At 46.0% G+C, this 23,115-nt stretch overlaps 8 protein-coding genes across 15 annotated transcripts; 5 read left to right on the top strand and 3 right to left on the bottom strand.

The window, feature by feature from the left end:
* Positions 1-535: 535 nt before the first annotated feature.
* Obp44a (Odorant-binding protein 44a) lies at positions 536-1,253 on the top strand. Its single transcript, XM_017138233.3, has 2 exons — positions 536-674; positions 733-1,253. Exons 1-2 carry the CDS (start codon positions 630-632, stop codon positions 1,117-1,119), a joined length of 432 nt encoding a protein of 143 aa, XP_016993722.2. The 5' UTR covers positions 536-629; the 3' UTR covers positions 1,120-1,253.
* A 145-nt stretch (positions 1,254-1,398) lies between these two features.
* Positions 1,399-4,635, bottom strand: Pabp2 (poly(A) binding protein nuclear 1). Of its 5 annotated transcripts, none has more exons than XM_017138229.3 (6): positions 4,567-4,635; positions 3,940-4,145; positions 3,242-3,643; positions 2,702-2,835; positions 2,570-2,639; positions 1,399-2,003 (listed from the first exon to the last, which is right to left on the bottom strand). In XM_017138229.3, exons 2-5 carry the CDS (start codon positions 4,036-4,038, stop codon positions 2,597-2,599), a joined length of 678 nt encoding a protein of 225 aa, XP_016993718.1. In that variant the 5' UTR covers positions 4,039-4,145; positions 4,567-4,635; the 3' UTR covers positions 1,399-2,003; positions 2,570-2,596. The 5 variants fall into 5 exon arrangements, with proteins under 5 accessions (XP_016993718.1, XP_070068569.1, XP_016993716.1 ...); XM_070212468.1 differs by having other exon boundaries at positions 4,339-4,620; XM_017138227.3 differs by having other exon boundaries at positions 4,351-4,620.
* A 293-nt stretch (positions 4,636-4,928) lies between these two features.
* On the top strand, positions 4,929-5,446 carry LOC108055051 (general transcription factor 3C polypeptide 6). Its single transcript, XM_017138232.3, has one exon. It carries the CDS (start codon positions 4,994-4,996, stop codon positions 5,444-5,446), a length of 453 nt encoding a protein of 150 aa, XP_016993721.1. The 5' UTR covers positions 4,929-4,993.
* A 9-nt stretch (positions 5,447-5,455) lies between these two features.
* Positions 5,456-6,713, top strand: Pbp49 (proximal sequence element A Pbp49). The gene has a single exon (XM_017138225.3). The coding sequence runs from the start codon at positions 5,456-5,458 to the stop codon at positions 6,593-6,595; it is 1,140 nt and encodes a 379-aa protein (XP_016993714.2). The 3' UTR covers positions 6,596-6,713.
* Positions 6,714-6,745: 32 nt separating this feature from the next.
* Socs44A (Suppressor of Cytokine Signaling at 44A) lies at positions 6,746-8,654 on the bottom strand. The gene is made up of 2 exons (XM_017138226.3): positions 7,940-8,654; positions 6,746-7,881 (listed from the first exon to the last, which is right to left on the bottom strand). The coding sequence occupies exons 1-2, from the start codon at positions 8,512-8,514 to the stop codon at positions 7,410-7,412; spliced, it is 1,047 nt and encodes a 348-aa protein (XP_016993715.2). The 5' UTR covers positions 8,515-8,654; the 3' UTR covers positions 6,746-7,409.
* Positions 8,655-8,904: 250 nt separating this feature from the next.
* On the top strand, positions 8,905-11,370 carry coil (coilin). Its single transcript, XM_070212721.1, has 5 exons — positions 8,905-9,075; positions 9,131-9,216; positions 9,273-10,822; positions 10,878-11,084; positions 11,142-11,370. Exons 1-5 carry the CDS (start codon positions 8,941-8,943, stop codon positions 11,279-11,281), a joined length of 2,118 nt encoding a protein of 705 aa, XP_070068822.1. The 5' UTR covers positions 8,905-8,940; the 3' UTR covers positions 11,282-11,370.
* On the bottom strand, positions 11,282-13,368 carry Nup50 (nuclear pore complex protein Nup50). Its single transcript, XM_017138224.3, has 3 exons — positions 13,006-13,368; positions 11,799-12,946; positions 11,282-11,736 (listed from the first exon to the last, which is right to left on the bottom strand). The coding sequence occupies exons 1-3, from the start codon at positions 13,229-13,231 to the stop codon at positions 11,398-11,400; spliced, it is 1,713 nt and encodes a 570-aa protein (XP_016993713.2). The 5' UTR covers positions 13,232-13,368; the 3' UTR covers positions 11,282-11,397.
* A 32-nt stretch (positions 13,369-13,400) lies between these two features.
* Asap (ArfGAP domain of ASAP) lies at positions 13,401-22,626 on the top strand. 4 transcript variants are annotated; one of them, XM_017138219.3, is made up of 13 exons: positions 13,401-14,164; positions 17,119-17,191; positions 17,257-17,402; positions 17,471-17,811; positions 17,879-18,321; positions 18,385-18,820; positions 19,309-19,789; positions 19,850-19,969; positions 20,114-20,876; positions 20,935-21,011; positions 21,130-21,180; positions 21,443-21,628; positions 22,302-22,626. In XM_017138219.3, exons 1-13 carry the CDS (start codon positions 14,036-14,038, stop codon positions 22,497-22,499), a joined length of 3,444 nt encoding a protein of 1,147 aa, XP_016993708.3. In that variant the 5' UTR covers positions 13,401-14,035; the 3' UTR covers positions 22,500-22,626. The 4 variants fall into 4 exon arrangements, with proteins under 4 accessions (XP_016993708.3, XP_070068818.1, XP_070068817.1 ...); XM_070212717.1 differs by lacking the exon at positions 21,130-21,180 and having other exon boundaries at positions 13,402-14,164; XM_070212716.1 differs by lacking the exon at positions 21,130-21,180 and having other exon boundaries at positions 13,403-14,164; positions 20,030-20,876.
* Positions 22,627-23,115: the final 489 nt, after the last annotated feature.

Below are 23,115 nucleotides of genomic sequence, written 5' to 3'. Positions count from 1 at the left end.
TTTAAAAAGATTTAGCTGTTTATGTTAATAATGCAACAACTGAAATCAAAATCAGCTGATCAGCGGCTTGATGATTTTTATAATTTGTTGTATACCAAAAATACAGTGGGTCCTCGAAAAATTACACTTCCAGATATATTCGTTTATAAGGGAAATGTACAGAACATTTATTATTAAAATCCCTATGTCAAATCCTTTTACACCTTTTTACAATAAGATTTTTAAATAAATCGAAATGAAGAGAACTTTAAACAAAATGATTGACCAAAGAAAAATATTGCTCGAAAATTAGAAAAGATAAAAAACAGAACATAGGTGTTTTTTTCTAACTTATGATTAAGGACCATTTTTATAAAAGAATAGAGTTATATCTATTACTGGATAATCTCAGCAACCTCGAGATAATCAAAAAATTCCATAATGATATTCAAATTACAGCCAGCGAGTGCAACTCAATTGAGCGGCACTCAAAATCGCCCCACAATTGAGTGCGACATACCCAGATTGAGCAGTGCTCGAAGGTATAAAAGCGGGAGCTGCCCAGTGCATAGCCAACAGTTTCCTCCGGTTAAACACAGAGCGAGCAGTCAGTCCCTCTCAGAAAGTAAATACAAAAAACCGATTTCAGTATGAAGAACACTGTTGCCATTCTGCTGTGCGCCCTCCTGGGTCTGGTGAGTATCAACTGTATTATAGCTGATCACAGGGAGTAATCTTCTTGATCCCTGCCAGGCCTCCGCCGCCGAGTACAAGATCCGCAGCGTGGAGGATCTGCAGAACGCGCGCAAGGAGTGCGGCACCAGCAGCAAGGTGACCGAGGCCCTGATCGCCAAGTACAAAACCTTCGACTATCCCGATGATGAGATCACCCGCAACTACATCCAGTGCATCTTCGTGAAGTTCGACCTGTTCGATGAGACCAAGGGCTTCAAGGTTGACCATTTGGTGGCCCAGCTGGGACAGGGCAAGGAGGACAAGACCGCGCTGAAGGCCGACATCGAGAAGTGCGCCGACAAGAACGAGCAGAAGTCGCCCGCCAACGCCTGGGCCTTCCGTGGCTTCAAGTGCTTCCTGGGCAAGAACCTGCCCCTGGTGCAGGCCGCCGTCCAGAAGAACTAGGATGTGCAGCGCACGTTTCGCGTCAATTCTAGAACCGCAAGAACAAACCGCCAATCGGGCGGCATTTTCGAGTTGAAATCCGCTCAGGCTCTGCAATCCTACAATTGAAATAAAACCATATAATAGTGCTTGAAGGAAGAGTGTTCTATTTATTTTGCTGCCACACATGCATAGTTATAAATCTTCGGGGCTGGGGTAGAGTGACTCGATCCGTAGGAACAGCTTGACATCGCATCCTTAATCCCAAAAACCTTGTCCCGCCCAAAGGAAAGGCATAGATAGCTTGTTTAATTCGATTATATTTGTCATCATCTTTTTCAGTTCAGTAAAATTCAACTTCTTTTCTTTACTCTATATATTTTTTTGAATATATAAATTACGCACTTTCTTTTTTATCTATTTTGTTGATTTACTTCTTTGCCAAGAGTCTTGTGTTCTTTTGATTTTTTTATTATTTTCTTCCTTCTTTTACTTGATTTTGCCATCTTTTAACTTCTTTTATTATGGTTTGTGGTTTTCTTTTGCGTTTCTTTTATATATATTTATTGATATATATTTTTTGTTTTTCTAAATCAACTTCTTGTTTTTCATAATCTTTTTTTGATTTTTTATTTGAAAATAAAATGTGTGAAAAAGGGGTGTTTGGTGTTGGGTGCTTCAAAAAACATTATTGCCAAGTCAAGATATTCGTTTTCCATGTTGATTTTTTATTCTTTTCGAGGTCTCTTCTTTTTCGCCTGTTTTCTTGCTGGGGATGTTTTTTTTTATTGAAACGATATTTTTTCTGGCGTTTTCTCTTGTGATTGTTTTCTCTTTTTTGTTTTTATTTAGCAAAGAAGTTTGGCAATAAAATAATGTTTTTTGAAATAATATTGTAAAAAAATCTGAAATCAAATAGTTATTGGATTAAAGAAGAGTGTCGGTAAGGAAAATGAAGGCATTATTATTCGTCCCAAAAAGATGCGGATGAAAGACAAGGCATTCACTTAAAGGGTATAGAAAATCAGTCAGTCATGGAACCTGTACTATTAATTTTAGTTCCTCATTTATTAAATATTGTGCTATGCCGTAATAATATAAATTCCTAAGCTAGCTGATATTAATGTTTTAATTCAAACTTCTATTTATCATTTACTAAGAGAGATTACTAAAAATAGGAAGCTGAAGGCCTCAGTCGTTAGTGGTCCTAATACCCAATTATCATATACTTTACAACTCTAATTAACTATATTTAAAGAAATAAATAAAAACACTGAAAAGTTATATTTAATCCTGTTATATAATTTCTTTTTCTATTAGTTTTATTCAAAGGTTCCCCCTTAGGTAGTTTTTCATACCGTATGTAGTAACTAAATATATCAAATCCCAAAAAAATAACCAGTTTCAGGTAGTTGAAAGCAGTCTCGTTCGTTGGGTTTTTCAGGAGATGAGTTTGAAATTGTGAGCTTACCTTACTAGGGTTTTAATAAAACAATAATCAATATGGAGCGTAGTAATTGGCGCGACCACGGTAACCCCTACTGAAACGAAAGACAGACCGGGATTAGCTGGATCCAATCGGGATCGGACAGTGCCCACTTACATAGCGCGTCGGGCTCCTCGGAAGGTGGAGTGACAGCATGCGCGGGAGACGCGGGCTCCTCGTCCCCGGAAGCTGCCGCGGGCAAAGCGGTTTGTGGTGGAAAGGCCAGGGCGGTTTGTGCGCTTCGACATTACCTGAAGATCAATAAATAATTGTTAGAATATAATCTATAAGGCAATATGTAGGTAACCGCTACTCATTGAATTCGTTTACTATAGAAGATTAACAAATAAATACAAATTTTGAAAGTAAAAGAAACCATTGTTTCAAACTGGTTATAACAAATACGGACTTATTCTCGATTTTACTTAAATATTAATTTAAATTTTAATTTTTTAATTCTTTTTCAGTTTAATTCTTTTTCATAGCTTAGTTACTTCAAATATTCAGTTTATGGCTTGTTTTATAAGAAATGTAAATTAAAAATCTACTCGATACTCAAATTGATAATTCAAAAGTGAAAACTGTAAGATCTGTTTTCCCAAAATTTTGAACTCAATAAGCAACGGGTATAAATAAAAAGAGAAATTGGTTATCCACCTTAATTTGACGTCCTCGGAAGAGGGTTTCATTCATGGCCAATGCAGTCTCGACGAACTCCTTCGATCCGAACTCGATGTAGGCGAATCCCTTTGGATGGCCGTCGGCCTTGTTGCAGAGTATGGTGACGCGGTTTATGGTTCCGCAGCCGTGGAAGTGGGCCTCCAGTTCCTCGGCCGACGCGCCATAGTCCACATTGCCCACGTAGACGGACCGCGTGTCGATCTCCTGCTTCTCCTCGAGGGAAAGCGGCACGGTGGCCAAGCCGGTGGTGGAGCCACCGGCCATTTGTTTATCCACCTCCGACTGCATCTGCTTGATCTTCTCGGCCTCCTCCTCCATCTCCTTGACGCGCGCCTTGATGGCCTCCAGTTCGGGGTCGATCTGCATGCTGCCCTCCTCCTGGCGACGCGGAAAAGATGGGATTTAGTGGGATTCGGATGGGACTGATGAGTAAACGCCCAAGAAGCACGCAGACAATGGACAATGGAGTGGTGATGCGAAGCGACGCTTTGAAAATGGCAGCCATTTCTGCGACTTTCGGCTTTGTACATGTATCCGCCAAAAGCTTTGCAAGCTTTTCCAGGGAATTCGGCGGGCTTTCGCAGGGCGGGCCAAGAAACTGGTTTTTGGCCATCGCATCTCGCATTGCATCGCATCGCCTCCCATCCTCTCGCCGTCAGGCCATCTCAACTCACCTCGTTCTCTGTGGTTATCTCAGTCTCCTGTTCGCCGTTCGTCTCGTCCAACGACTCCAGGAGCTGGTCCTCGTTCAGTGTGATATCCTCATCGGCCATGGTTTTGGTTTTTATTTTGTTTACGTTTACGTTGGCTGCGAAAGCTCGGTTTTTGGTGGCGCAAAAGCTTCCGGCGTGGTCCGAAAAACGGCAGTTGTCGTAGCTAACTGTCAATGAAAAAAGGGCGGCGAAAGTGAGCACAAAGAGAGTTGAAAACGTAAAGAGAGCGAACAAAGAGAGCCGACATGGAAGTGCAGTGAAAATATTGGCATTCCATCCGAGTAAGTTTAGGTTGTGGAACCCCAACGCCATTAGCCTCAAATGCATTTTCCCCCCTTTCCATATGCCACCTTCACTCACTTTTCTTCTTACGTTATAAATATGTACAAAGAGGCGCTCGCTCTGCTGACGTTGAGTTCGCCCAAAATGGCCGCTGCCCCGTGGAAACACACGTACTTTCAAATGCTGTTTTCCGGTCGAAAGTCAACCTTTTCGCAGTCTACTCGGTTTCTTTGTACGCCAGACCACGTTAGCACTTAATTTTAGTGTTTATTATCGACTAATATTTACAGAAATACGAGAACGCACGTAAATTTTGCCACCGAAAACAGATTTGTATTCGCCTCGTTTCTAGGGATGACAGTTCGGTACAGTTTTCGCCTCGATATGTTTTTGGTGAGAGATGTTGTATCGATAACTGAACGGCGGTATTTTTATATGCATTTCACACTGAACTGCCGTTTAAAGTCACAACTAATAAAATCTTTTGATAAGTGCTCAGACAATCAATGGTAATAGTAAGTAGTAATTACTACACAATATTTCACTAGTAAATCAAATATTATTTATATTCTTAAAACGCTTCATCACGCCGTTATTGCCTACCTTAAACCGATGTTGCTATTGCGCCATCAGTGTGAACAGGCCTTAAATTTTGCCGCTCTTCATGTCCAATCCTCTTCAAGTAATAACAACACAAAATATTTAGCACTAAAACGTACGGTTCAGTAGGAACATGAACGATTCTTCCGATTCTGAGTACGAAGACACAGAATACATAGTTTTCGGGGACTTCAAAAACCACGTTAATCCGCACCAGCTGAACCACGAGGAGGCGGCTATTAAGATCATCGGAATCGAGAGCGATGCGCCCATGGCGGAGGTGAATGGCAGCATCTACCGCGGGCGCTACGAGCATTCGGTGGGAACCAACGTGTTCTTCGAAAAGGAGAAGGACAATCTGGCCAGCGACCCGCTTTTTGAGTCCGTTTGTCGCCAGCGCTATAAGTACGTGGACAAGACCACCAAGGTGATATCCTTCGAGCGGGTCTACGTCGATAACCTGCATCAGGAGGCCGAAAAGTCGGTTAAAGCCGATGAGGACGAGCAGGCGGAGGCCAAGCCGGAGTCGTTAAAGTTGAATATTACCTACAAGGAGGCGATCAACAAGTTTGGAGAGGATCATTAAATCCACATCATGGAGAGACCACATATAACGCCGGAACCTGCCTTAAACCTTCGAAACTTTCTAGCCGAGTATGAGACAAAACTATCGGGCGCTGAGGACGAAATACCCTTCTTCCTGCAAACCAATCCCGTGCTCGTTGACGTGGGCGAGAGCTGTTCCCTGGACCTAATAGAATCCCCTGATGACTGCTCAATTACGGTCTTCCAGCCTGGCACTGACCAATTTCGTCCCACCGTTGTGCAGCCCCAGGAGGACCAGCATGTGCCCTCCACTTTTGCGGCCCTCGCCCAGCACAAGACCAAGTCACGTAAATGTGCCTTTGGCCGCACCCAGTATAGCTACAAATTGAATCCACCGCCGACGGACTGCGGCGATCTGCAGCTGGATGCCTGCGAACTGGAGCTAACCGTGCGTCTCTACCGACCACCACGCGCCTACCACCGAGGATTCAAGGTGGAGGTACCGGTGTTCGCCGAGGAATACGTCTGTCTGGGCAGCAACTATCTGACCGAGCTGCGCGACAAGATCAGCTGCGTTTGTCGGGGGAAACGATTCGTGGACATTAGCCATGATCCCGATGCTCCATTGCCCTCTATTGACACAAATCCGGGTTACTTCTTCATCAACGACACCTTCTACAATGACAAGCGCAATCCGAACAATCCCGAATATTCGGAAACCGTGTTGAAATGGGCAGCCAAGGCGAACGGAGTGAACGGAGAAACGCTCAAGGTGGAGAAAATGGAGGGAAAACGATTCATCGATCTAACCGTGAGTCCGGGCTCACCGCTGCACTACCTGCACCACGGGAATTGCGAGCACCTGTTTGTCATCTCACAGGTCGAGGTGCTAACGCCGCGCAGCAAACGACCAGATCGCAGTCTTTATCCCTATCCTCACGCCTTTAGCACCTACAATCGCAGGACCTGCTACATGTGCGGCACTCGCAGCTACAGCTTCATTGTAGAACAGTCCCGGCGACAGCTGCACGATCCCTCCTACCTGTGCCGCAAATGTTTCCTTGGTTTCTTTTACGTGGACGGCGCGAAGGTGGGTCAGTTTAAAGCTTATCGTATATACGACCATGCGGAGGCGGAGGACGAGCAGGAGGATCGCACAGAAGGCGAGGTGGTCGAATTAGATAATTAAGTCAAGTCATGTACATAAGAAATCAAAATGATGATTTAGCTGCGAGGTAATATCATAGTCTCTTAAATACAATTAGATATACTACAAAATGAATTAGACTATTTGTTGAATGCACCTATTAAGACCCCATATAAGTATAAATAAAGTATATTTTAGACGTGATGCTTTCTTTATTCGCGAACTTCATTGACTGCAAGATCGCTCAATGAGTTGATTGATATTTTAATCTTGTAAAATATTCGTAGATAGATTTAAATAAAATACATACACATTGCAACAAGAGTAATTGGCATTGAAAACAGATTCGATTGCCGTAAAGCTGCCTATATTCCATGCAATCTAGATTAGCAAAAAGTTAGTGTCCAAGTTAGGAATACAAAAATGCGAACAACGTAAATAGTACAATACATCTGGCTTAGGACTAACGTTAATACGTATGCAATAGTTTGATTTTTACAAAATTTTTAAGGAATCGCACACTCGTTTTCCGAGTGTAGACTTTTGACCAAGACCCATGGAAAACAAACCAATAGACTAAATATGGCCAATAACATAGTTATATCCTAGACAAGATACTAGTACTAGTAAAAACTTGCGCACTGGGATTCCGGAGTGCACGAGTGATAAGAGACTGTGCGCTTAGTTACTGGGGGGCGTAGAAATGCATCGAAAACATATTGCCAATCCGACCAACAAATATCATTACGAGTAACTGCAGGCTGGGATTCGTTTCGCCCGGATCTCTTTGGTGTACGCGCTTGCGTTTACTTCCGTGTTAAAGCTTTGACCAGCGGGTGCTCAGCGGGGGCTCCGTCTAGCTCTGGAACACCAGCTCCCGCTCCACCGACAAGTACTCCAGCATCTGCGCCGGCACTGGCAGCTGGGCCAGCTGCTCGCGCGACATCTGGCGCTGCAGGACGCGCCGACACAGGTCCTGCAGCTTGGGCATGTTGGCGTACCGGCTAAGCGGATACTTGAGAATCACCGGAAACGGCGGCTGCATCTCGTTGGGAACCTTCACGAAGCAAACGAAGTTGTCGTTGGTGCAGCGGTGCAAGATGTCCTCGATCATCTCCACAATCGACTCGTACTTGAGCTCCTCGAAGTGCCAAAAGTCCTCCCTAAACTCCAGCCTATAGTGCAGCGTTACGTTTACAATCCGGAAGCTAAGTGTGAACTGGGATCCGCTGGTCTCCGAGTCGCGGACCAGGAACGACCCAGTCGGCTTGTCGCTCAACTGACGCTGCGAATCGCGCCTGGAGATTTCGCCCCAGTACCACACTTGGCTGAAAACGAAAACAAAGGAAGTGAGTCACCACCGACCGTTGACCTTACAGCGCTTACTTGATCATCTCCGAGCAGGCCTTGTACATGACCTGGTTGGGCGAGTGGGCGTCCTCGCGCTCCAGCCACTTCTTCCGGATGAAGCGCAAGTAGTCGTGCGTGAATGGCAGCGTGGGTTCCAGGCAGATGGCCGGCGTGAGGAACTCGTAGGTGGCATCCGTGGTCCCTCCGTCGTCGCAGTCGCTCATCGAGTGCCAGTTGCGCAGTGAGCTGAGTCCCTGGCCCACCTTCCTGCGGAGTCTGGCGAACACGTTCCGCTTGTCCTTCTCCTTGTCCTTGTCCCGCCGCCTGCGCAGCGTTCCCGTCGTCGTGCCCCCATTGCTGCAGCTGGCCATGGATGAGTTGGCTGCCTCAAGGACGCACACCTCGTTGTTGTTGTTCTGCGACTGGCAGCCACTGGTGGAAGCGGACGCCGAGAGAGCTAGCGCCGAGTCGGACTTCTTGCGCCTGGTCAGCGAGTGGAACCAGCCCTTCTTCTCCCTCTCCTTCTCCCTGTCCTTGCTGGAGTCGCCTCCGCCAGTGCGCTCCTGGCTGCGCTGGCCGCTCTGGCCGTGACCCTGGTCGCCGTGGCTCATTTTGGAGTGGGATCGGAACGGAACGGCGTCCTCGTGGCGGAATCACATCATTGATCTAATTCGGAGCCGTGATTAATGCCAATCTGTATTGATAAGAACTATTTGTTTTCGTTGGTAGAGTACACAAGAAGTGCCTTATCGTTATCGGTCGTGCATATGTACCCTGTTGCTATCGATAGCACAAAGGGGTGGGGGTTTTAAGAGATAGCTTTTTGTCATATAAACCTATAAGGTAACTTTCTTTAAAAAATTTTTTAAAAGTAAAATATGCAATGCATTTTAAAATTAAAAATTAATTTAATGGTTTCTGAAAACTAAAAATATCGATTGAGTGACATCGAAATCGAATTCAACTCCACCTCTAATCTAGTGGGCGCATTTTTAATTTATGTTTTATGTTTTTTTGTCAATTAAGTGTCAAATAAAATGCACCACTCCAGCATGAAGGTGGATCTGTCCAACTTTTTCAAGGACGAACGTCGGCAGTCGTTGGTTTTTATCGATGCAACTTGGCAAAACATCAAAGACGTCCAGGATCATATTCAAAACCTCTTCAGTTTGGTATGTGATAAAAGAATTGGTACTATTTTGTTCAAAACAAAATTGTCTCCTGCAGAAGGACATCAGCCTGCTGACCACAGATGGATGTTTTCTGCCCCCCAGGGAATCCATTAAAGTACTCAAATCTGCCGAGGGACTAAAGTAGGTGAACTTACTCCGCTTAGCGATGAAATTCAAGTATATTTCAACTCCTTCAGGGCCTTTCGGTTCGCCAATAATGACAAGGATGCTTTTGTGAGTCCTGCTCCAGTGAAATCCAGCAAGAAGCGCAAGAACCGTTCCGCCGAGGATGAGGTTCTCCTAGACTCCTCCACTCCCCTGCGCCCATCAAAGCGCTCGAAAAACCAAAACAACACAAAATGGCTCAAAATTGAGGGGAAAACATCTCCTGTGAGAGCGGAGGAACGTGAAGAAGAGGCTCCTGGACCTTCTGTGGAGTCAAAGCGTTCTAAAAATAAAGGCTCAGCTAAAACGCCTGAAATTCAGTCAGAAATTAGTTCTGCGACATCAGAAGAAGAGCCAACAAAGAAGAAAAAGAGTTCCAAAAACAAGAACCTCCATAAATCGTCTGATGTTCGTGCGGAAACACTTCATTTAACAACTGAGCTGCAGGAAAAGGGAACCTCTGCTTCAACGAGTACTTCCCGTTGCACTTCTAAGGAGACAAAAATGTCAAAAAACAAGAGCCTCGCAAAATCATCCGAGATTCAGTCAGAAAAATCTATTACCGTAGCGCTGGAGAAAGACGAAGCGGCACAGAACGAATATATTTCAATTTGTAAACGTTCCAAAGTCAACAGTCCATTGGAATCTCCTAAAATTCCATCGGAAACATCTCATTTAGCACCTTTGGACCAAATTAAGCAGAGTACCAACACGCTAAATCGTTCCAAAAACCAGAATTACCCAAAATCGCCTATAATTTCTACTACTGCGGCGGATCAGGAAGGGGAAACTTCTCCTCGTCCATCGATTTCATTTCGTTGCCCCCTCTTGGAGCTGGACTCCAATGTTGCACGCTCATTCGAAATTCCAAAAAAGATAAACGAGGTTAAAATTCTAGAACATATAGTAATTACACCCATTAGCAATCGCTATACACCGAGAAAAGACAAGGATATAGCCAAGCCAGTGGCAGTCAATGGCGAAAAATCATCCACTTTGATGTTAGAACCAGAATCCACACAAGAAGTTAATGTGCCAGAAAAACTACGCGAAACATCCCTACCTGTTCAGGCGGAAGCGAGTCTTCTAGAAGACTCGGTAGCTGAAGCAACTCTGCCTGAAGATAAAACTGAAACAACTCTTCAAGAGGACATAGCAGAAGCTGAAACTACTCGTCCGGAGGAAATAGCAGAAGCTGAACCCTCTTTTCCAGGCGATTCGACTGAAACTGAACCTGTTTTTCCAGCCAATTCGACAGAAGTTGAAACAACCCTTCCGGACGATACAATCGAAGCTGAAGAAACTCAGCCTGTAGATTCTAATGAAGCTGAATCAATTCTACCAGATGAAACAAATGAAGTGGATACAAGTCTTCCAGCAGACACATCCCAAGCCGAAAACCCTCTGGCAGAAGCTGAGATATCAGAGATTAAAAATGAAGTGGAATCTGATGATAGAAAACTCCCACCAGTGCGTATTTGTGCCGAAAATGTAATCTCGGATTCTGATGACGACGTGATGGTCGTAGATGACTCGAATATGGATGAATCAGACTCGGATTCTGATGTGGAGGCGGTTCCAGGTAATATCAAAGTTAAATTATCCGAATGACATATAAGTAACCTTTTACTTTTTAGTCCCGAAAGATAGAAACACCTTAGATATTATCAGAGACCTGCTGCGGAGTGCAACTCCTCTGAGCAATCTGCCTACCAGAGGCGATACGGTTCTGTTTAAGCTGCTAAAAACCAAGGGAATCGCGAGTTCCGGGACAACCGAGTTTATTGCCGGGAACTGCACCTACGTCAACCGCCGTACCAAAACAATTACAGTGGAGACCATCAGTAAGTCACTACTAATGCAGATTGTAAGTTCGAAACTAACATTCAATCTGTTTTCAGCATGTCCCTCTGGAATCGGACGTATTATGAGACAATATTATGTAAGCGGTTTAGACGAATCCACTGAAGAAGTGCGCTCTTTAAGCGTTCAGCTTAAGGACATGATAGAGGCCAAAATCATTGTAGCCACAATCGACTGATTATGTGTACATTCTTGTGTGTTCTATTTCCAGGTGTTCATAATTGTATAGTCTTTAAAATATAAACGATTAAACAACATTCAGATGTACGAATTCAGTTTGTTAGCTGTCTATCGCTACTTGATGTGCTCCTTGATCTTCTTCATTAAGTCGTCGGCCTCGTCGCCGGTCTTTACGCGCAGCAACAGCGATGCGGCCTTGGTGTCCTCCGGCGTGGGCACGCAGAGCAGCATCACGTTGTTCTTGCCCATGCGCTGGCAGGGTATTCCCTCGCTCAGAATAAGGTTGACCAGGATGTTGCCCAGATTGGTGTCGGCGCGCACCAGCAGTTGAGTCTTCTCCGAGTCCTTCACCGGTTTCAAGTACAACGTGCCCACGCCGCGGTCGCTATAATCGTTGTCTTTCTTGATGTACACCTTACACCGTTTCGAGTACACAGCATCATCCTCTACGACCTATTGAGAGACAAGAGTTGAGTTACCTTCCCATCAACTAAAGTATTTCGTAATCAACTCACCTGTTTGAACTCGACTTTTGGCGGCTTGTCCTCCTCATCCTCCGCTTCCTCGCTGACTGCGGCCGCTGCTGGCGGCTGAATGTTTCCGAAGGAGAAGGGCTTGGCACTGCTGGTGAAGGAGAATCCCTTTGCGGCATCTCCTCCTCCATCGGGTGCCTTCCCGAAACCGGCGAACAACGAGGTGCTTGGCTTGTCATCGCTGCTGCTCTTTAGTCCGAAGCTAAAGCCATTAGTTTTCGGTGGCGAGAATGCGGGCTCGTCCTTCTTGGTGGTAGTATCCTTTGCTCCGAAACTGAAAATGCTTGGCTTTGGGGCATCTTCGGCCTTGGTTTCTCCCAGTGGCTTTGATGGCAAAGTGAAGATACTGGCGGAAGTCGACACCGGAGCACTGGAAGCTGCCGTGCTGCCGAAGGAGAATTGCGGCGTTGTGGTTGTGGTGGTTGTTCCGCCACTGGTCACAGTACAATTGGGCTTCTTGGCGAAGGGCGATGTGGTGCCGCCTATCGGAGTGCTGGGCTTGCCAAAGGAAAACGTGGAGGTCGGCTTTGATGGCGACGTTGCACTTGGCACGACTGCAGCTGGCACTCCAAAGCTGGGCTGTGTTGCTGTGGCCTTTGTTCTGGCGTTCTCCTCGTCCTGCAGCTCCTTCAAATGTTTCTCGTAGTTTTTGAACACTGGCGTTAGAATGCAATAGGGACTCTTGTCCATGTGCTCCTGCAGGAACTTCATAACAGCCCGATTCAACTCGGCCACGCTTTCGCGGTACTCGGAGGACTCCAAAGTGGTGGCAGTGGAGCCGACTGGCTTGCTGCTGCTGGTCAGCGGCAACTTGGGCTCGCTGCTCTCCTTTTTGGCGGCTGATATGTTGCCAAAGATCGAGGTGGACGGCTTGGCGCCATCGGTGGTACTTGTTGATTCCTTGGCCGGAGAAGGGGTCGGTCCCGTGCTGCTGACGCTGGGGGTGCCGAAAATGCTGGAGCTGGCCGGCTTATCGGCCGTACTGGAGCTGAGCCCGAAGGAGAACGAGGGCTTTGCTGGCTCGCTGGTGGAGGAGGAGGCCTTGCTAGTGGTGGCGCCTTGAGCCGGCAGATTGGCCAGGAAGGAGAAGGGCGAGCCCGCCGCTGCGCTTGCAGCCGGCTTTCCGAAACCTGAAAGGAGGAAAGGGATGAGCAAGGCCCTCGAACCTAGAAGAGATCAAAAAACCCACCGGAGAACCCGCTAAACACGCTCTTCGGCTCCGACGGCGTCTCTTCGGGGCCATCCTCGCCAGCGGCCGACGATCCACCGGCAATCTTGCGGCGCGCCTTCTTGATAACGCGTGTCTTGAGCTCCTGCTCGCTGGCCGTGCGGAAGGTGCCGCGCTCCTCGGGCTCCTCCTCCTGGTCCCAGTTGTCGTGGTTCAGGTTCGAGGTGGCCTGTCGCTTGCCAGCCATCTTAACAGTATTACTCAATTTCAAAGCGAATCCCAATGAAAAAGCAGAAAAACCGAACGAAATCCACACCGCGTTGCTGCTAGCCGATAAATGTTATCGGGCGCTCGGTCGTCGAGCGCAGTAATGAGTTGGCCACCGATAGCTGAGTGGCGGTTATCGATAGGACAACAACAACACCCACTGTACGCAGCGAGACGCCAGCAGCACAAAATCGCAATAAAACAAAAGTATTAAATCACGCCTAAAGTTAGGTCGACCATGTCCAGTGCCGCGCGTCCCAGTCCGAGTCGAGTGCGTTGCTGATCCTGCCATGATTCGCGCGATTTCTGGACCCGCTGCCCGGGCTCTGCGCACTTCTCCCAGAATCGAAAAGCAGCCAGCGTTAATTGTGCAGCAGTACGAGTACTGAGTGACTGAGTGTGCCAGTACCCGAAACGCAGAAAAGCGAAAAGCAAAAATCCAAGTCGCGAGAGGATGATGAGAACGCCAGTGCGTGGATATATGGATATAGAAGTGGTTACAGAGTTACAGTGCCAGGGAAAGTGCGACGAGCGACATCACAAATCGGGAGTGAACAAAGGCGTAGAAACGCGTACAGTGCATAGAGATAGAGGCGTTATCCTGGTTTCTCAGCTATTCGCCGTCCCTCTCCCACCTTTGCCTGCTCCCGTGCCACGGCCTTGGGCCTGAGCTGGTGTGCGTGCGAATCGCGTGCCTGTGAGTGTGCGTGAGTGCGGTGCCGTGTGCGTGTGAGTGAGGGATACGTGTACATCAGGACATCGGGATAAGGACGTCCTGAGCAAAATGCCGCCATCCCTGATTGCCGTGTCCGAGTTCGTGGAGGAGACGCGCTCCGACTACAGCTCGCCCACCACCTCCACCTTCGCCTCCCGGATGCCCGACTGTCGCCACACGATTGGCGTCCTGGAAGAGGTGAGTGTCGTTTGAGGGATAACAGCTATCCCTTAGGTAGTTAGGATCTATAACGAACCATCTGCCCATCTCTTGGTACACAATCAAAACAATGGTTCAAGGTGGTTGTTGTGCTAATCCGGCCATATTACAGGTGTGTTCCGGGAATCCCATTTCTGTTTCTGTTTAGTTCACTTTTTAAACTGAAATATACGAATCTATACTTACTGCTCAGCAAATAAGAAATCAATTCAACTGATCCGGGGTTTTTCATTTAATAATACTTTCTGAAAGAAAAATAGCTAGCTACTAAGAAAAATGTTTAATTGATAAGCAGAATATAAATTCCGTCACATATTCAGAGGGATTATTGTAATATATCATATACAATTATATAGGGTTTCAATAGTTGTTATCATTTTTTTTTTTTTTTATTTCAAAGACTTTGAACCGATGAGTAATTTATTTGTAACGAAAACGATATTTCTCAGATAATTCCCAAGAGTCAGACAAATATTCAGTTTCAGATCCCTTTGCATACATAAATAAAAAATGTGTCCCTTGATGATTAGTCTTATTTTAGCACAAAGAAAGAATTTTTATTTATCTTTGTGGATTCTACGAAGTATGGCTAAAATATCTTTTTGCAATAAATATAAGATTTTGGTAAGAAATTTGGTAATACAAATCAGAATTCAAGTTCGTAATTTCTACATACTTAAAGGAAATTAGTGGAATTCCGTGAAAGTGAAAACCGGAGCATGACTAGATATATGTCCGTGTAATACTGCAGTAAACATGGTAGACGACGACCCCCGCAAAACGATTATGATTATTATTTGCACAGGGGGAAGTAGCAAAAAGATTTGTAAATTGGCGCGGCGCCAAAATGAGCCACCGCCTGTTATTATAATGCGGTCTCTCTCACCAGCTTTCGCTCTCTCTCTCTCTTACAATTTCCCCGCAAGGTGGTTTTTCTCGATTCCATAAAAATAGTATTATGAAAACACAAAGTGCATTCCTGGCTATATCAATGCAGATGAAGCTAGGGGGAGCGGGGTACTGGGAACTGTGGTTGCCACATGAGCATGCTGCAATTTCTATATTTACTCAAGGCAGCTGTTGTGATGTCGCCTCTTTTAAGTACACATATATAATACGCACACCCCGTCCGCCCTCTGATAAAGCTAAGCACACAAAGAATATTGTACGGCCGGAAAAAGGCGTGTGATAAGAAAAGCGAAAATGGAGGGCCAAAGCTATTCCCGTACGGACACTTAGTAAGTTGGGGATATCGCCCACAGAAAACGCCGACTGCCTAAGTGGAAAATTCATTCATTTTGTCACTGGAACAGATTCTAGAGTGGCCCGATTGTGCAATATATACATTTATTTATGTATAATGCTCCAATTCCCCCGACAAATGCAGCGCCCAGCTAGACAAAATTAGACGATTTATTGGTCACGTCATTCCCACTTTTTCCGGGAACTCTGGGCCGCCTTCTTGGACACCACATCAAACATTTAATATTTAATTTCGCTGATGGATTTTTGGTGTAGCCCAAGCAGCCCAATGACCTCCATTCCGCCAGTTAAATGAATTTTATTTCATTTTTTTTTTCAGCCAGTCTCTCCCATTGCGTGTTTATTATATTTGGAGCAGCTGTAAAACTGTCTAAAATGAAATTTAATTTGGTTCAGCCAAGAGTTTCTCTGTGTGCCATTCATTTGGCCGCCTCTATAACAAAGTGTTGCGGTTTTAGCCTTCTTCTGGGGCTCTGACTTATTATAAATTAGCATCTTTTGTTGTTATCAAAACAGCTAACTGGGCAAGTCAGCTCGTCGAGAGAGCGAAACAAGTTGACGAATATTGTTAGCTGGTTTTTGTTTTCGTTCTAGGCGTGTTGTTTGCATTCCCGGTAATTTGCTCAACCTCGGCCCATGACTAATCTTCTCCAGCCGTTTGCCAGGGGTTCGTTTGTCCCCAGATGTTTGCCACTATCGCCTAGTATCGAATTGCAATCGCAAATAGTCAGGTTTCCCTGGAGCTGGCTCTTTGCCGAATCGCTTGTAAATTATTTTCAGCACATAACATTTAATCTAATCTCGGGAATTTATTGGGCAGTTGCCTGCCCGTAGCTCGTATTTCCACTTCAACTGAATGTAAGCGATCTCTGTCGATTTCTATGTGATTCCCTGGTGAATCCGGGATCCCTTTGCCCCTTTCTTCCCGGCGACTAATTCAATTTTCTATACAACATTTCGAATTGAAAGCAATTGGGGAGAGTCAATGGGTCATTGGGGGAAACGAACTCTTTTTCGTTTTTACTTCAGAATTGGATTGAAATAATGTTTATGTGGTTCCGTTGTTTGTTTATCAAAAAACTTCAACCACATTAAACATTCATGCAGGAAAAGGGGGCGTGTTTATGGGGGAAAAGTGCCTGAAATCTTTTTCACTTGCTGTCTTAATTGGTGCATGCGACTGCATTTGAAATGGGGCTCGTTCGGTTATTAAGTTTAATAATAGAAGTGACCTTGTCGTACATTTTCAATTAGCTAGTGCCATAAAATGTGGGGGAACATCGAAGGGGTTGGTCAACTCAGAGGCGGTCTGAATACCTAATGCCGATATTGACGCGGTTTCAATCTGGGAATATATTGTTCATTCGGCGTCCATCCAAGGCGTTTCCTCTATTTTGTCTTCCCATTTTTGGCTGAGCTTGGGAATGCATTGTGGCTGCTCCTTTACAACACAGAAGGTGCCGCCTACTCATTAAAAAATAAATGAAATTTCGCAATCTAAAAAATAGTTTAAATTCTTTAACCTTCCCTTTACATATTTCTTTTCCTTAAACTTGTAAACTTAGTTGCTCTTTTTAAGCCTTTTCCCTTTTTCTTCTAGTTATTATTAAGTTCTGTTTTTGTTTATTGAAGTGATCATATTTTTAACTAAATGATCTTCCCTCTTACAGCGATTGGAGTTTGATCGGGAGGGTCTAACGAAGCTTAAAAAGGCGGTCAAGGCCATCCACAACTCGGGAAACAGTGAGTACGAAAAAATATATATTCTTTTTTTGTGAATAATCTTTGGGGGTGCTCTTATCTTACAGCCCATGTGGACAATGAGATGTTTATGGTGCGCGCCTTGGAGCGGCTGGGCGGCAAGGTCATCGAACAGGATGAGCCGGACATTGGTGCCGCATTCCTCAAGTTCAGCGTGGTCACCAAGGAGCTCAGTGCGCTGATGAAGACCCTGGTAGATATCTCTTGGCTGTGCTCATTACGGCATTATCTCTGAGCTAACTTGTTTACCCACCCAAATAGATGCAAAACATCAACAACATTGTGATGTTTCCGGTGGACTCGATGCTGAAGAGCGAACTGCGGGGCGTCAAGGGCGACATGAAGCGGCCGTTCGACAAGGCGGCCAAGGACTACGAGGCAAAGTTCATCAAGATCGAGAAGGAGAAGAAGGCGCAGGCCAAGGAGGCGGGCATGGTGCGCACGGAGATTGACGCAGCCGTGGTGGCCGAGGAAATGGAGAAGGAGCGTCGCCTCTATCAGCTGCAGACCTGCGAGTATCTGCTGAAGTACAAGGACATCAAGACCAAGACGGGAATCGAGCTGCTGCAGCACCTTATTGAGTATTATCACGCGCTGAGCAAGTGAGTGGATAAATCAGTTAACCAAAGTCAGTACATTCTACTAATATGTTGCCTCCCACCCTTATAGCTACTTCAAGGACGGCCTGCAGACGATCGAGCACTTCGGCACCTACATCGGCGATCTCAGCGAGAAACTACACGAGATTAAGCAGAAGCAGGACGAGGATCGTCGCAGCCTGCTCGATTTGCGAACAGTTCTGCGCAGCACTCCAGATTTCGAGCGAGTGGACAATGTGCCGTCGTCGGAGAGCCGAAGTGGGGGAGCTGGTTACTCCCTCCACCAGTTGCAGGGCGACAAGCATCACGGCGTAACGCGACAGGGCCATCTGCTCAAGAAGAGCGAGGGCAAGGTGCGTCGCGTGTGGCAGAAGCGACGCTGCCGGGTCACAAGCGACGGATTCCTCGACATATTCCATGCGGACGAGTCCAAGCCGCCAACGCGCGTCAATCTGCTCACCTGCCAGATCAAACCGGTGCCGGATGACAAGCGTGGCTTCGATCTGATTAGCTGTAAGTGTAATTTGTTGGCTTTTTTTCAGTCATAATCTCAAAATCCCATTTTTATATTCGCAGACAACCGTCCGTATCACTTTCAGGCGGAGGACGAGGGCGACCAGAAGGCCTGGATGGCCGTGCTGGTGAACTGCAAGGAGAAGGCGTTGACCAAGGCCTTCCAGCACGCCAATCCACAGATGAGTCCCAGTCTGGTGGAGCTGCAGAAGACTGTGATCCGCTACGTGCAGCTTCTGCCTGGCAACGATCGGTGCTGCGACTGTGGATCGCGTAACGATGTGACCTGGATTAGCCTGAACTTTGGCATTCTGGTGTGCATCCAGTGCTCTGGTGTGCATCGCGACCTGGGCGTGCACCACTCGCGCATCCAGAGCCTTACGCTGGACAACCTGACCACGGCCAACCTGCTAATTGCTCGTGCCATGGGCAACAGCACACTGAACGACATTATGGAGGCCAAGCTGGGCAGGGGCAAGCTGCAGCACGAGAGCAGCATGTAAGTTTAATTAGGATATGAGTGATTCTTTGTGAAACGTATCGAGATTTTCTTTATTGTCTCAAAACGATATCCAAGTTTTATGACAATATCACACCATTTAAAAACTGAATCTTGAAACATATCGAGATTTTCCTTATGATCTGAAAACGATATCTAATTTTTATGACAATATCACACCATTTAAAAAGGAGTTTTAAAAAAGTTAAAAAAAATCCATTTGACAGAAGCGAAGATATGGCGATGCTATTTTTTGTTTAATTTATTTATAATTTTAACTTACTTTAAAAATTACTTTTAAAATTATTATTTTTGCCAAGCTCTCAGATAAAAATACCACCCATAATGGATCCAGTGCAAACTATAGTCCAAACTTAAAAAAAAATATCTCATTCCCGGTTTTCTGCAAATCGAAATTTTTAATCTTTATAAAAAAATAGTATAATACATGTTTGATTGTTTATAAATTCTTAAATCTACGTTTTCAGGGAGGAGCGATACGACTTCATTCGTGCCAAGTATGTGGCCAAACGCTACGTGATGCGCACCTGCGCGGATGACAACGACTTGCGGTGCGATTTGGAGCAGGCGGTGGTCAATGCGGACATGAGTCAGCTGCTCCAGGTTTGGGCGGAAGGAGCGGATCTCACCTGCTGTCTACCCAGCTCTGATGCCGGCGAGACGGCCCTCCATCTGGCCGTGCTGCGCGAAATGGGTTCTACGCTGCACATAGTCGATTTTCTCATCCAAAATATGCCGCCCAAGGGTCTCAACAAAGCCACCAATCCGGCTGGCCTGCTGGACGTGACCGGAAAGAATACGGCTCTGCATCTGTGTGCTCTTCACGATCGCCGCGAGTGCATGAAGCTGCTGCTCCGCTCCGGAGCGGACTACGAGCTGAAGAACTCTCAGAACAAGACAGCGCTGGATATTGCCAAAGAGATGGGACACAATAGCTGCAGGGAGCTTGTAAGATATATTAAACAAATCTATGCGAATAAATACCAATCTACTTATGATATCTTGCAGATTGAATGTGCCATTAAGCGGGAGAAGAGCGCCTTCGACCACATAAACACCGACTGGAATCTGCCCAACGAGGATGGTTCCACGGATTTCAGTGACGACGAGACGGTCATCGATGAGCGCGTATGTTATGCCTATGATTCAATCGAAATTCATGCTGATGCCTGTTTCGTTTGCTTGCAGAAATCCCGTTCGCGTCCCCCCAGTTTTGCTGGCGGGGACTCGCCCATTCTGCGCTCACGTTCCTCCACTTGCGACTCCATACAGTCCAGTTCTAGTCCAATCGCCAACTGTCCGAGCCGCCAATTTACGCTGCCCTCGGGTCTGCCCAGCTATACACATTCGGCGGGCACTTCGCCCAAGCAGCACATCAGCGTGGGTCAGTATCTGGGCAGTACCACCAATGTGGGAGGCGCTGGGAACGCCGGAAACGGCGGCTCCAGTCCCAGTTCCGCCTCCAGCCAGAGCGTCCGTGCGGCGAGAAACAGCCTGAACATGCAGAGCGATCTGGGAGGCAATGTGGTGGGCGCACGGAAGTCCACGTCCACGGCCAACATGAACTCGCTGAAGAAGCGAACGGCCCCGGCACCGCCGCCCGGCACCCTGGGCAGCGCTTCGTCCAGCTCCTTCTACGGCACTCTGCCTCATCCGCCGCGGCACTCGCAGAACTTCGATGCCAGCGACATTCGCGCCATTAATCACAAGAACCAGTCGCTGGACGTGGCGTACGGCACGTTGCCGCACCTGCGGAGCGTGGAGAGCAGCCCTCGGGGTGGCGGAGGAGGGTACGGAGGTTATGGAGTGTCTCAGGATCCGGGAGGATCGGGCAACGGAAGCCACAACAGTCTCATGCCCGCCATGACGACCTTCGGCCATAAGCGTTCACCCAGCGGTGAGTCGCTGAACAGAAATATCCATTTGGCGGGCGCCAAGCTGGTCCTGCCGCCCACCGGTGAGTTGCCAACGCTGAAGCACGTGGACAAATCGGCGCTGACACGGCCAAAGATTCCCCCACCGGGGCCCCCGCCAGGTGAGCTGAGTGATAGCTGCAATAAATCGCAGAATTTATAATCTCTTTCCCCCCACAGAGCGTGAAATTTCCAACGGCCAGTCGAACGAGAGCATCAGTTCAATGGACGAGGGTCCAGTGGCGCCGCCTCGCAAGGTAAGTCCCCCGAATAGAATGTATAGTGGGTGATTGAAAGGAGCTCTAGCTGACAAAAAAAAAACCCATACCTTTCTCTGTATTTGATCCTGATCCGCACTCGGCAAACAATTTGCAGCGCAAGCAACACACCATCGCACTGAGAGTCAGCCAGTCCAGCGAGGAGACGGTAAATGGCAAGCACCTCCGCTCATTTGCACTTTCATTCTTTGACCAGCGAACTATGCAAACTTATTGTTGTCGTTGCTGTTGCAGTTGTCGTTCCTCTACTAAGTGTCTCGTTTTGTGCATCTCTCAAAGCTCTAACCCTATGCGCCCATACTCACAAACTATATCGAATCGATCTTTCTCTGTGTTCAATTTTGTTTGCTCTCTAGTATGCCATTGTTCTGCTCAGCTTGGCTAATAATTATCCTTTGTGCACATTGCAGTTGATTAATCAGTCGGCCAATTTCACCGACTACGAGTCCTGGCACACTGACATGGACAGCTCGGGCGGCGGCCTGGATCATTCAGCCGAGTCGAATGTGTCCTCGAGTGACAACGACCGACTCAACTCGTCGCCAGATAATCCATCAAAGACAGGCGCACCAGGATCAGGCGGGAAGTTCCACTATGTAAGTTTTATTTTGTCATTACAGTAATCATTAGACCTCGGATTTTGCATATTTTTATAGGATAAAGATAGATCAATTCCGAAAACACCAAAGTTCGTTTCAATAAAAATATAGTTTAAAATTAATGGCATTTTTTTTTGTTTTTTGCATATTTGCATAAAATGAAAATGCGTAAAATATGCAAAATATAAAATAAACTCAAATATTCAAGATTGACCATTTCATAGCAAACCTAATTTACCCGAAGAAAATTGTTTGTTCCTTTTCGTCATTTCTGCGATATCTAATTTTTTCCCAAATTTAGGGAAACCGTATTTATATTTCCAACGAGTAGGCGAGAAGGGGGCAAAAATAGTAAAAGGGGCAGAATAGTTTTTGACCCTATCGGCCAAACTGCTCGTTTAAATTGCTAGCCGTGTTTACTGAAGGTTCCTTAGAATTTAAAAATTTGAGCCTCCAGTTGTTCGCATATATTTTGCATATTTTATGCATATATTTTTTGCATACCTATATTTTGCATATTTCCGATATGCATCCGAATTTATTACATTTGAAAAATATGACACCTACCTAGAATTTTTGGTAAAAATCGGACCAAAAATGGACAAATATGCAAAATCCGAGGTCCAGTAATCATCAAATTCTAATCAATAATATTCCACTTTCCAAACAGAATGGTCAACGACGGTGCCGTGCTCTCTACGACTGCGTGGCGGACAACGATGACGAGCTGGAGTTCAAGGAGGGCGAGATCCTGATCGTGCTGAATGAGCGTACCGACGACGAGAACTGGATGGAGGGCATCATCGAGGGACAGCCGGCGAGGAAGGGCATGTTTCCCGTCAGCTTCGTGCATATGCTGCCCGATTAAACAATCCCTTGTTTGTGCTGAGTGTGTGGCTGCGCGTGATTGTATATAGATATATATATAGATGTGTGTGTATGCGTCTTTTTAAACCCTAATGATACATAAGACAAGTTTTTATTTATTACAAGCATTTTATATCACAAAGCGTGCGACTATTTATTTGCCTAAGACTAAACATGTAAACACGTCTCAAGTGAGCCACCCTAAGCTTAGAAGCCAACAACTACTCATTTACACCTATACTTCAATCAGAGCCTTTAAGTAGAGATCTTGCTGTGCATTTCCCGAAGGCTTCCTCCCCAAAGTTAGCGCTTTGATAACTGATAACTGTCCTGCAAATGCTGTAATTCGTAGCGTATCCAAATCTACATAACTTTATCTTAGCCTACAAAGCTGTGCGCAAAAGTTACTCAATGTCAGAAGAATTGTCAGGAGATAAAATTATGTATTGTATGCTTGTACTTTATGCTGCCATAAACAGACACTAACTATATCCACGGGAGGCCCGACCTGGTCGGGATCTTGAACTTGGCTTACACTCGTACTCAAGTATTCTAAATCTGTTGTTGATGGTTTGACGAAGAGTTTATAAAACAACGTTGAAAGAAATATCAATTTA

The sequence above is a fragment of the Drosophila takahashii genome, chromosome 2R (assembly GCF_030179915.1).
Source record: "Drosophila takahashii strain IR98-3 E-12201 chromosome 2R, DtakHiC1v2, whole genome shotgun sequence".
Classification (NCBI taxonomy): Eukaryota; Metazoa; Arthropoda; class Insecta; order Diptera; family Drosophilidae; genus Drosophila; species Drosophila takahashii.
Note: the sequence above shows the minus strand (reverse complement) of the source record. Positions and strands in the feature narration are given on the sequence as shown.

What these genes read in the sequence shown, in the direction of transcription:
- Asap (XM_070212716.1), top strand. Translation starts at nt 14,036, where the DNA reads ATGCCGCCATCCCTGATTGCCGTGTCCGAGTTCGTGGAGGAGACGCGC. An exon ending in GTGCGCTGATGAAGACCCTG is followed by an intron (nt 17,403 to 17,470) that starts GTAGATATCTCT and finishes CCACCCAAATAG; the next exon opens with ATGCAAAACATCAACAACAT. An exon ending in CTGCAGCACGAGAGCAGCAT is followed by an intron (nt 18,821 to 19,308) that starts GTAAGTTTAATT and finishes CTACGTTTTCAG; the next exon opens with GGAGGAGCGATACGACTTCA.
- Socs44A (XM_017138226.3), bottom strand. Translation starts at nt 8,514, where the DNA reads ATGAGCCACGGCGACCAGGGTCACGGCCAGAGCGGCCAGCGCAGCCAG. An exon ending in GCCTGCTCGGAGATGATCAA is followed by an intron (nt 7,882 to 7,939) that starts GTAAGCGCTGTA and finishes TTTCGTTTTCAG; the next exon opens with CCAAGTGTGGTACTGGGGCG.
- coil (XM_070212721.1), top strand. Translation starts at nt 8,941, where the DNA reads ATGCACCACTCCAGCATGAAGGTGGATCTGTCCAACTTTTTCAAGGAC. An exon ending in AAATCTGCCGAGGGACTAAA is followed by an intron (nt 9,217 to 9,272) that starts GTAGGTGAACTT and finishes CAACTCCTTCAG; the next exon opens with GGCCTTTCGGTTCGCCAATA. An exon ending in AATTACAGTGGAGACCATCA is followed by an intron (nt 11,085 to 11,141) that starts GTAAGTCACTAC and finishes ATCTGTTTTCAG; the next exon opens with CATGTCCCTCTGGAATCGGA.
- Obp44a (XM_017138233.3), top strand. Translation starts at nt 630, where the DNA reads ATGAAGAACACTGTTGCCATTCTGCTGTGCGCCCTCCTGGGTCTG. An exon ending in TGTGCGCCCTCCTGGGTCTG is followed by an intron (nt 675 to 732) that starts GTGAGTATCAAC and finishes GATCCCTGCCAG; the next exon opens with GCCTCCGCCGCCGAGTACAA.
- LOC108055051 (XM_017138232.3), top strand. Translation starts at nt 4,994, where the DNA reads ATGAACGATTCTTCCGATTCTGAGTACGAAGACACAGAATACATAGTT.
- Pbp49 (XM_017138225.3), top strand. Translation starts at nt 5,456, where the DNA reads ATGGAGAGACCACATATAACGCCGGAACCTGCCTTAAACCTTCGAAAC.
- Nup50 (XM_017138224.3), bottom strand. Translation starts at nt 13,231, where the DNA reads ATGGCTGGCAAGCGACAGGCCACCTCGAACCTGAACCACGACAACTGG. An exon ending in CGTGTTTAGCGGGTTCTCCG is followed by an intron (nt 12,947 to 13,005) that starts GTGGGTTTTTTG and finishes TCCTCCTTTCAG; the next exon opens with GTTTCGGAAAGCCGGCTGCA. An exon ending in CAAAAGTCGAGTTCAAACAG is followed by an intron (nt 11,737 to 11,798) that starts GTGAGTTGATTA and finishes GTCTCTCAATAG; the next exon opens with GTCGTAGAGGATGATGCTGT.
- Pabp2 (XM_017138229.3), bottom strand. Translation starts at nt 4,038, where the DNA reads ATGGCCGATGAGGATATCACACTGAACGAGGACCAGCTCCTGGAGTCG. An exon ending in AGATAACCACAGAGAACGAG is followed by an intron (nt 3,644 to 3,939) that starts GTGAGTTGAGAT and finishes CCGCGTCGCCAG; the next exon opens with GAGGAGGGCAGCATGCAGAT. An exon ending in TCCGAGGACGTCAAATTAAG is followed by an intron (nt 2,836 to 3,241) that starts GTGGATAACCAA and finishes ATTGATCTTCAG; the next exon opens with GTAATGTCGAAGCGCACAAA.